Consider the following 10,450-nt stretch of genomic DNA (forward strand, 5'->3'; position numbering starts at 1 on the left):
ACTCACAACGTGGTGGCAGGTCTGGCTCGAGCGCAATCGTCGAATCTTCCATCATAAATGCCAAAGCGAATCACAAGTAGCTTGCACGATCAAAGAAAATATTGATTTAATTGAGCTTTCGAGACAAGCCTAAAGGCTGGGTCTCAGCTGAGTCGTTTCTCTTCTCCTCTGTAATAGGGCTTTATGAGTTTATTTTCCTTTCTAGATGTCCCCTATTTTCTTTGAACCTTGATGTTTTTCGTTTTGTCTGACTCTTTTTACCCTAATATATCCGGCAGAGCTCCTGCCGTTAATCTTTAAAAAAAAAATTACAGATTGAGGAAGAAGATTAAAAAATTACAGATTGAGGAAGAAGATTAAAAAATTACAGAGTGAGGAAGAAGATTGGGCGCCTCACCTCACCAAGGAAGTTCATTAGATGGATTGGATAATGCATAGTGGATAGGGGGGAAAGGCGGCAGTACTAAAAACGGCAGAGATTGCATTGCAATTAACGTCTCGGCAACTGGAATGGATCGATAGGCCAGCCGGCCGGCCTTGCGTGGTCTACGGCTACGCCGGCTAAGCGCATCGGTTGAAATCAAGCAAGCGCTGCATCTGTGGGCTTCCCGTGGTGTACCAAGATCAGGTCTAGCTAGAGGCTTAATTTCTGGTACGAATAATGTGTCAGGCTGGCCGATGTTTGTTAGTTGATGTATTGAAATCTACTCCATCCATCCCAAAATATAAAGGATTTTGAATGGATGTGATACATCCTAATACCATAAATCTGGATATAGAATGTGTTGTATCTATCCAAAATCCCTTATATTTCGAGACGGAGGGAGTATCGTGGTTTTCTTATTTTTTTATTTCGGTATTGCTATATTTATGGCGCGTGTTTTTTTAGGAAAAAACAGTCGTTTTCCTGGCGGTAGGATCTCCGTTGATTTTCATGCTTAGCTTCCCACGCTGATTGCCGATTTTTGTCGAGGTGTATATCAAGGATGACTTGATCACTTGATTACTTCGTTATTAATACTCAAAGGGACATGTGATTTTGTGAGTAATTATTTTTTTCTTTGCTAGCTTCTTTCTTATCTCCAAACGGACCTGTGATTTGTGAGCTTCCCTCTTCTTTTTATTGTGATTACATTGTAAATACATTAAAATTACATATGTAATTTTGGGACTTACATCCTAAATACACTAAAATTACATATGTAATTTAGACACTTACATATGTAATTTTAGGACTTACATCCTAAATACACTAAAATTACATATGTAATTTAGAGACTTACAATGTAAAAACATACCGACTATTTTTTGGTGAAAAATATGGCGCCATAAATATAGCTACTCCCTAATATTACAGTTTTACTGTTGTTGATGTATATATATTTTACTTGATTGCAGTCACTTTTTCTAATGCTTATATGTCTCCTATCTGTCCCTTCCAAACTTTGAAGTAAAACAATCAATTGTTTTTATCCTAATTGCTTATATATAGTGTTATCTGTACCAGAAAAAAATTACAGTACAGCTGTGATTACGGTGTAATTTATAAAATTTGTTGTAATTGTAGAGTAAAAAAATAGACTATTTTTTATAAAATAATATGATACTATAAATATAGTCTTCTTTTACTAAGTCGGACACAACCCATGCACAGCAGTTGACCGGATTAGACGTTTTCTTGAACTGGACAAACCGAACGACGATAATAACAAATTAACAAGTAGACACAAATTCTTAAAACTACATAGAGCATTTTATCATATACGGAAGCAAAGTTAAGCTGCTGGCTAATGACTAAACATGACAATCAGTGCTAATCTAATAGTGCATGCAGCTGGGCTAATGACTAAGCACTGTTATTTAAGCATCTAATCCAATGCTGGTGTCGGGGGATTTTTTTTTATTTTTTTTGAACCTTTTTAATTTTTAATTTTAAAACTAAATCATTTCAAAATTTATTTATAAAATCTGAACCTTTTAGCTACGCCAGCCCGTCTGACGTGACAAAACAATAATAGCATGTCACCTGCAGCGGGCGTGACAGTTTTATCTTGCCACGCCAGCGAGAGCGGTGTGGCCAAATAATGCTGTCACGCGGGCAACGTTGATGTGGCCAAATAACGCTGTCACGCCAGCGGAGCGGCGTAACAGTATTGTTCTCACGTGGCCAAAAGATTCATATTTTGAAAATAAAATTTGGATGGGTTTATTTTTAAAATAAAAAATAAAAAATAAAAAAATCGTGTCGGGGCCCTGGATCCGCCACTGATGCGCACACCGTATTCACGCGTATATACATCCATGCAGATGCGTCCTGGCATCAGCATACGTACGTCTATAAAGAGATTGGCCGTCAACGTCTTTACACCCAAGTACTCTACGAAAATACAAGTATCCATATCCATGTCAAGTAAATGAGTTCCATCTAAGTATGCAAGTTTTAGGATAAGGGAGCCTGCATAACTAATTGAGCTTTCACTTCTACTTGGTATTCAATTAAGTGGAGTACTAAGTATCTTAAAAAGATATCCAGAGTTGTACGATTGAATTTTTTTCAAAACACGTTACCTACATTGATATTATTATACTCATAAATATGAACACCCACACACACTCCTACCCGGCCCTATAAACATCACATACTCGAAAGATAGCACATTGTGACATTGACGAAATTACCGTAGATGCCTCGCTGTTGATTTGTAAATCAGTTACCTAGAAACAACAAAAATATCGTAAAATGTGAGCACATATACTACATCAGAGATTTAAACCTGAGTAGATAGGTTTCATCGTAAAAAGCCTAACCAGTTGAGCATATATCAATTCATAGTGCACGATTATTGGATTGTGCTAACAACTAGGCTAGTAACATATTACCATTGGACTTGCTACCGCCTCATGATAAATTTTCTCGCTGGTTTACAAGCCACAATCAAAATTTGAATTTTTACAATTTAATTTTAGGGTTGATTTTAGGGCTTTAAATTGTTCTCTATTTTTCAACCTTGGTTTTTGGACTGCGTGCTAGTAATATGAATAGAAGTATAAAAGTATATTCAATCTATTTTGATTATTTTATTTATTTGTTTTATTTCTTATTAACCGTAGCTCAAACAATCTAGATTTTGTGGGATGAAATTGGTAAATAGGACAGATGGCTAGCTAGGGTACACAGGGTAGCACATTTCCCGTGCTGCGGAGGTCAAGCGGTGTGTGAGTGTGATGTGTGAACATGTTGTGCATGTTTTCGTTGTATTTATCTAGCTAGCAACTATTTGCAATGTTTGATACTAGCTTCTAATGTGAGAGCAATAAACTTCACTGCAAAATTGTTTACTACATCTATCCTTAAAAAAAGTATATTTTTAGATATGAATCTAGACATGAATTCTCCCAGCCAACCTATCCAAGTTCATAACTAAAAAAGATATATGGATGAATGTAGTACCTTTTTAACCCTTTCTTGATTTGTCAATTGTTTCCAAAACTAAAAAATGTGCTGTGGAGGTCAAGTGGTGTGTGAATGAGTATGATGTATGAACGTGTTGTGCATGTTTTCGTTGTATTTATCTAGTAACTATTTGCAATGTTTGCTACTAGATTCTAAGGTGAGAGCAATAAACTTCACTGCAAAATTGTTTACACATCCATCCTTAATATATATATATATATATATATATATATATATATTTATTTATTTATTTAGATATGAAACTAGACATGAGTTCTCTCAGCCGACCTATTCAAGTTCATAACTAAAAAGATATATGGATGAATGTAGTACTTTTTTAACCCCTTCTCGATTTATCAATTGTTTCCAAAACTAAAAAAAAAAAGGGAGAGAAAAACTTCAAAGTGTGTATATATGCAACCGGGGAGTGATAATTAAGGTTATTAAAGAAAAATACCATTTCAGATTTCTCGAAACGGGTGATAGCTAGGATAGGAATAACATTAACGGCTAGAAAATTGGTGGATGTGTATATCTGGATATATACAAGAATAACAGGAAAGTCAATCGTCGGTTACCATAATCTCACATATTCTCACAAATAGCTAGTACTAATTAATACAGTACATAATTACAACACTCTTACTGACGGATATACACTGCAGCCAAGAGATAGCACTGTACAATGCCCGTACTATTTTCGTGTGACTGTTCGACCAAGATTCTATTTATTGCATTGTTATCCATGCTTTTCTTGGCTCGCTCAAAATTCGACACCAATTAATTCTGTCATACAGGTCGACATATGCAGATACATGTTTTCTTCTGATTATCTGATTATGGAAGGCATTAAGACACGGTATACTACTGTGCATATCTGCATCAGCCAGATAGGTCCTGCAGGGACTGTATAAATACACAAGAGAGGCTATATACAGTTACCTCGTCGGAATAAACCTCACCCCTGTACAACTCCGGCCACCGATTCCGGCGACCAAGTTGGTACTTGATAAACTCCGGCAGCTATCGATTCCGTTCCGGCGGCCGGCTAGCAGCTAGCTCTGTGGTCGATCTCCTCGCGGTAGGTGTTACCCTCTTGGTTAATCACCGTCCATTTTTCGTAATCCAGCTTGAACTGATAAGATGAGTATAGATGCTTTTTGCTTGCAAGGTTTTGTGTCGCAATGCTAGTTTCTTTTTCTTTTTTCTTGTTAATATCCATTTTTCTTTTTCTTTTATCAAAAAAAAATATGTGGGTGTAGGGGTGGATCTAGGGGGAAAAAGCAGGGGCTAAAAAAACTAGACAAAGCTCCAACTCATTTTCGGCCTTTCTGTATGTATGTCGGAAAATTTTGGAGGCTCAAGGGTCTCTAATAATCCATATATTAGTAGCGGGCGCTCAAACCCCGTCTCCGTGATAGATCCATATATATGGGTGGTTTTTGTTTGATCTAAAAAGATTTTTTTTCTTTGTAATCCTTATGTTGAGCGATAGATATTTTATTTTTACGTCAGATATATTAGATATCTAAGTTGAGGCTTTTTTTAAGGGCTAATATTTTTCATTCACATAGATCTCAATGTTATTATAATTTTTCCATGTCATATATAAACTTAAGACCGAACTAATGCATCTTGTTTTTACCTTCGACTTTTCATTACTTTTCAATAGGACCTAAAAGGGATTAGGGAGTCCTAATTGCCCTAGGCTTTGTCTTTACCCCTTGTATGATGTGAACACCAGACATAGGTTCAATAGGAATGAATAGTTTGCGGATACATATGAGATAATGTTTTGCGCCATATGTCAAAGTTAGAAGGTGGTGAACATAAAACAAAGTTAAAGTTTCACTGAATAATAACTAGCGACGATGAACATAAAGAAATTATTGAAGTTTACCCTCAAGAAGTAGTAATATTAATGATTGATTTTGTTAATTTTGCTAGCTAGAATATGCATACAACAGCAGATGTTATCATCCTTTTTATTTATACGTACTGTCATCCTTTTCTCCTTTGGTATAGATTGGTTTTATGAAGTTGATGGAAAATTGACCACAGATGAGTTTATTATTCATTCATGAACCGTGAACTTCTCTTAAAAAAAAGTAAAATAAGGAAGTTCAATGCGAATAATCTATATGGGGGATTAATTACTTGTCAATGCTTTTCATGATATTTAATGTTTTCGACTGTAAGATTAACAAATTGTGCAGAGATGTATTTTTCATGCATGATAATTTGGAAGTGCACCCACATTGTTCCATGAACTTGCATTGCTAGTTTTATGTTAAATTCTCGTTCACAACAAATTAACTAGAGACAATTAATTATCATGATATATAGGTAATTTAGCATCAAACTGATCATTTACAATCTGCATTACTGTTTTTGAAAACAAAAATAATAAAAAAATGCTATATCGTTACAACGGTGGTTTATTTTACTAATATCATCGTGACATTAGCATGAGATCTAGGTACCAAATACTGTTACCTATGGGTATCATGTATGATACCCCGATATTAGATATGGTTCCTATGTTTATCATGTCTAATGCTAGTATCATATAAGTACCAAATTTGTGCCATGCTGGCGTTATGGTGAGGCCAGAAATAAAGTATTCCATTCTGGAATAGTATAGTGTCTTCTGGTAATCCTTATTTAGAAAATGTATTATAACCATTTAAATATAGTATATGTTCCCCTTCCATCTCAAAAAATAAATGATTTTGGGTAGATGTAATCTATAGTCCTTAAAATGTTAGTAGTTCTGGTGGTGTCTATTCCCACACCATCTCTACTACTAACATGTGAGCCCCACAATCTATACTATTACATTATCTTTTAACGAGTCCTCCCCCGTTTCACCGTTGGCTCTCAGTACTTGGACTAAATAAGTGTTTGTTAATTGATTTAATAAATTAGAAACTCAATTTGTTGTCCGTTACAAAGCACAAGCTCTTAGCTATCCTAATATTATTAATCTGAACAAACTTATATCACATCCATCTAAAATCTCGTATATTATATTTTGGGACGGGGGAGTAAGAATGATCGAGTGCACGTACATTTTAGGTCGTAAATTTACCATCTTTGCAAAAAGTAATTAACGATGGCTTATATACCTCTTCTCCGGTGAGCAGCTCACCTTCATCAATGGAGTACCACGTCGGCGGTGTCATCGGACAGTCACCCAAGCCCAAGGTCGTCTTCGTGCTCGGCGCCACCGCCACCGGCAAGTCCAAGCTCGCCATCTCCATCGCCGAGCGGTTCGGCGGCGAGGTGATCAACTCCGACAAGATCCAGGTGCACGACGGGTTCCCCATCATCACGAACAAGGTCACCGAGGAGGAGCGCGCCGGCGTCCCCCACCACCTCCTCGGCGTCCTCCACCCGGACGCCGACTTCACCGCCGAGGACTTCCGGCGCGAGGCGGCCGCCGCCGTCGCCCGCGTCCTCGCGGCGGGCCGCCTCCCCGTCGTGGCTGGCGGGTCGAACACCTACGTCGAGGCGCTGGTGGAGGGCGGCGGCGGCGCGTTCCGCGCGGCGCACGACTGCCTCTTCCTGTGGACCGACGTCGCGCCGGGCCTGCTGCGGTGGTACACCGCGGCGCGCGTGGACGACATGGTGCGGCGCGGGCTGGTGGGCGAGGCGCGCGCCGGGTTCGTCGACGGCGCCGGCGCCGCGGACTACTACACCCGCGGCGTGCGCCGCGCCATCGGGATCCCGGAGATGCACGGGTACCTCCTGGCCGAGCGGTCGGGCGGCGAGGCGGCCGACGACGGCGAGCTCGCCGCCATGCTCGACGGCGCCGTGCGCGAGATCAAGGCCAACACCTACCGCCTCGCCGCGACGCAGGTGGCGAAGATCCGGCGGCTGAGCGCGCTGGACGGGTGGGACGTGCGGCGCGTGGACGCGACGGCGGTGGTGGCGCGCATGGCGGAGGGGGCGCCGCACAGGGAGACGTGGGAGGCGGTGGTGTGGAAGCCGTGCGAGGAGATGGTCGGCCGCTTCCTCGAGGCGTCCGCCGCCGTGGATGACGACGACAATGCCGCCGCCGGTTCGCCGGCGGCGTTGGCACCGATGACGGCGGCGTGTCGCCTGAGGGCGCAGCTGGTGCAGCTGCAATACTAATTAGAGTGGAGTGGCTTGGCGTTGGCTAGCGTTAGTGCTACTACTATAATTAATATATATAGTGCAAGCAGATCGCGTTTGATTAGAGTGACAATTATATGTCGTCGAAAGTACGTTTTGTGATGGAAGTAACATCATCCAGTCGCTATAAGTGGGACCCATATGTCATCAGTTTAATTAAAGAGATGATTAGGAAGAAGGTTTTCCTTATTTATTCACAGTGGAGTGCTATTTTACAAATAGTTCTAGTATATAAATATAGGGAGATGGATTTTCATAATTGGAGAGGACATGCATTCCCTCGTTTTTTTATACCACCTATATATATATATATAGAAAAAATGATAATATAATTAATACAAAATATATCACTTCACAGCCTCCATGTTCAAAATTTAAACCGATACTAATTAATGTATGTTCATAGTTATATATATTTGTATATTTCATGGTAATGATGGTTTTCTTGCATTTTATATTATAAGATGTTTTGGTTTTTTTAAAATTTTAAAATTTAATTGATTTTATAGGAAAGCGTAGCAACATCTAATATAACGTCAAATTAATTTTACTAAATCCGACGTCTATAGAAATGTTACTACATGCCTTTATTTTTATAAATTTGTTTGAATTTAAAACAATTTGATTGAAAAAAAAATTCAAACATTGTATAATATAAAACAAAAGAAGTATATAATTAAGGTATTGTAGTTCGTTGTTGCACGTGGAATCTCGTGTCTGGAACTCGATGATCTTTAGTTCCAAGAGAGGAAGCAAAGGTAGCGGACGGCAGGGTTGATCGATGGCGAGTGGCGAGATCCAATGCCGACTGCAACCGTGCAACTAACCGCCGGCGCCGCCGTCTGATTCGCTGCGACAAGCTGGGCTGCTGGGCAGCAGCTAAGCAACCGAGATCATCGAGACGGTCTCAGAATCTGATTCTCCGGACCGGACCAGACTCGGATTGGACAACCAGTAGTTTAATCGATCGATCGCCTGTATATATATTTTGGGTTAGTTTATCCCGTACACATAGAATCGATTGATCGATCGGCACTACTATACAGCGAGCGAGAGAGATTGATCGGTCGAGAGATGAGTGGATCCGTGATGATGATGCAGCGGTTGGCGCGTCAAGCGGCACACGCGGTCACCCAGCGTGCCAGGAATCAGACGGCGGCTACGGCTCGCGGTTACCACCACGCCGGCGTCGCTGCAGCTGGTGGTAAGAACGTGACGCCGGCGGCGGCGGCGGCGCGGCGACATCCGGACGTGGTAGTGACGATAGAGGAAGCAGCAGGTGCAGGGCCGCGGCCATCGTCGACGTCGCAGGAGGACGCGGCGAGGAGGCTTCGTTGGCTACTCTACGAGGCTTCCTTTTGGAGAGGTCGCTCCGTTTACTTTGCTGGTGTCGCCGCCGCCAGGGTGATGGCTCGATAATTAGGTGGTCATATATATATATATATATATATATATATATATATATATATATATATATATATATGTATGTATGTATGTATGTATGTATGTATGTATGTATGATTGTTGTGTGCCGTAATGCATAATTAATTAAGCTGCAGAAATAGAAGAATGCAAGCGGCGGTGACGAAATAAATGAATATGTCAGGTGTTCTAGTGATGCATGCATCCAGTCGATAGCTGAATCAGGCATGCCCCTTATACGTGCCAAGTTAATTTAAAATCCACACACACACACACACACCTACTGACACCTTAAGCGGGATTGAAATTAAAAAGGGCACCTATAACACTTTATATGTGCTGATTTATTAAAAATTCGCCAATAATAACAAAAGTGTCAGGTTTTAATATACCTGTACTTATATGTGGAATAAAAGTGTTGGTTTAGTAAAAAGAAAAAAACTGACGCTTCATTGGAGCCAAGCCGAGCTGAGCGCGTGGAGCATGGGAGAAGAGAAAAAAAACATCTTTTTAAGTCTCATCCCTATCCTCCCAACACTATCGTCATCAACATCCAATTCTTCTCTCTCGTTCGCTCTCATCATTTTGTCCTTGCTCCCTCTCTCTCGTCTCCTCACCCGAGCTTGGTTGGTGAGTGGCGGCCGGACGCCTCTGCTAGGCACAACCACCATAGGCACGGTGATGGTTTTTTTCGCTCTCCCCGGTGCAACAGCGACTGCGTCTTCCTCTCCCCTATGCAGCGGCCATCCGATTCCACCAACACAAAAGGTTCTCCACTCGTGCCTCCCTCTCCTCTCCTCTACTCTCATGTCCCGTGAGGTGGAGAAGGATGCGCGGGGGCTAGATCCGGCAGCCCCCGAGCTCGGCACCACCACGACGGCGAGGAGGAGGACTGGCGAAGAGTGGCGATGGTGATAGGCTTGGCCTTCGGTGAGCAACTAATGGCCGCGATAGCCTCGGTGGACTATGATTCGGTTTTTGTAGTTAACCTTTTGTATTGAATGTTGATATTCTATATATCATTCCGTGATTATTCTAATTTGTGATGGATTAGGATTAAATTTTTGCGTTGGATTTGTAATTGGATTGGGATTAAGTCCTTGGCTCAAAACATGTGCTCAATTCGAGCCGAAGCCGATGCATCGAGCCACATTTTTTTTTTCATTTCTAGAACCTCAAAGGTGCACCAACACCTATGATTCTCCACATCAGTGTCGGTTACGAAATCTAGTATCTATGTGGGATTCTCAAATGGCACCCATTAGGTATTCTATAGTAATGAGGTGGTCTGTTGTTAAATATAGTTTCTCAGTATAAGAACTATTAGTAATACTAAAAAAGAGAGATGCAAAATGCATGAGCCAATAAAACTTGCATCCGAGTCTCAACTGTTCGGCTGCTCGGCTTCTTCATGAC

At 41.0% G+C, this 10,450-nt stretch overlaps 1 protein-coding gene across 1 annotated transcript; it reads left to right on the forward strand.

Annotated features, from left to right (window-relative positions):
- Window positions 1-6,613: 6,613 nt before the first annotated feature.
- LOC127768920 (adenylate isopentenyltransferase 3, chloroplastic-like) lies at window positions 6,614-7,591 on the forward strand. Its single transcript, XM_052294587.1, has one exon. It carries the CDS (start codon window positions 6,614-6,616, stop codon window positions 7,589-7,591), a length of 978 nt encoding a protein of 325 aa, XP_052150547.1.
- Window positions 7,592-10,450: the final 2,859 nt, after the last annotated feature.

The sequence above is a fragment of the Oryza glaberrima genome, chromosome 3 (genome assembly GCF_000147395.1).
Source record: "Oryza glaberrima chromosome 3, OglaRS2, whole genome shotgun sequence".
Taxonomy (NCBI): domain Eukaryota; kingdom Viridiplantae; phylum Streptophyta; class Magnoliopsida; order Poales; family Poaceae; genus Oryza; species Oryza glaberrima.

Coding starts and splice junctions, on each gene's coding strand:
- LOC127768920 (XM_052294587.1), top strand. CDS start 6,614: ATGGAGTACCACGTCGGCGGTGTCATCGGACAGTCACCCAAGCCCAAG.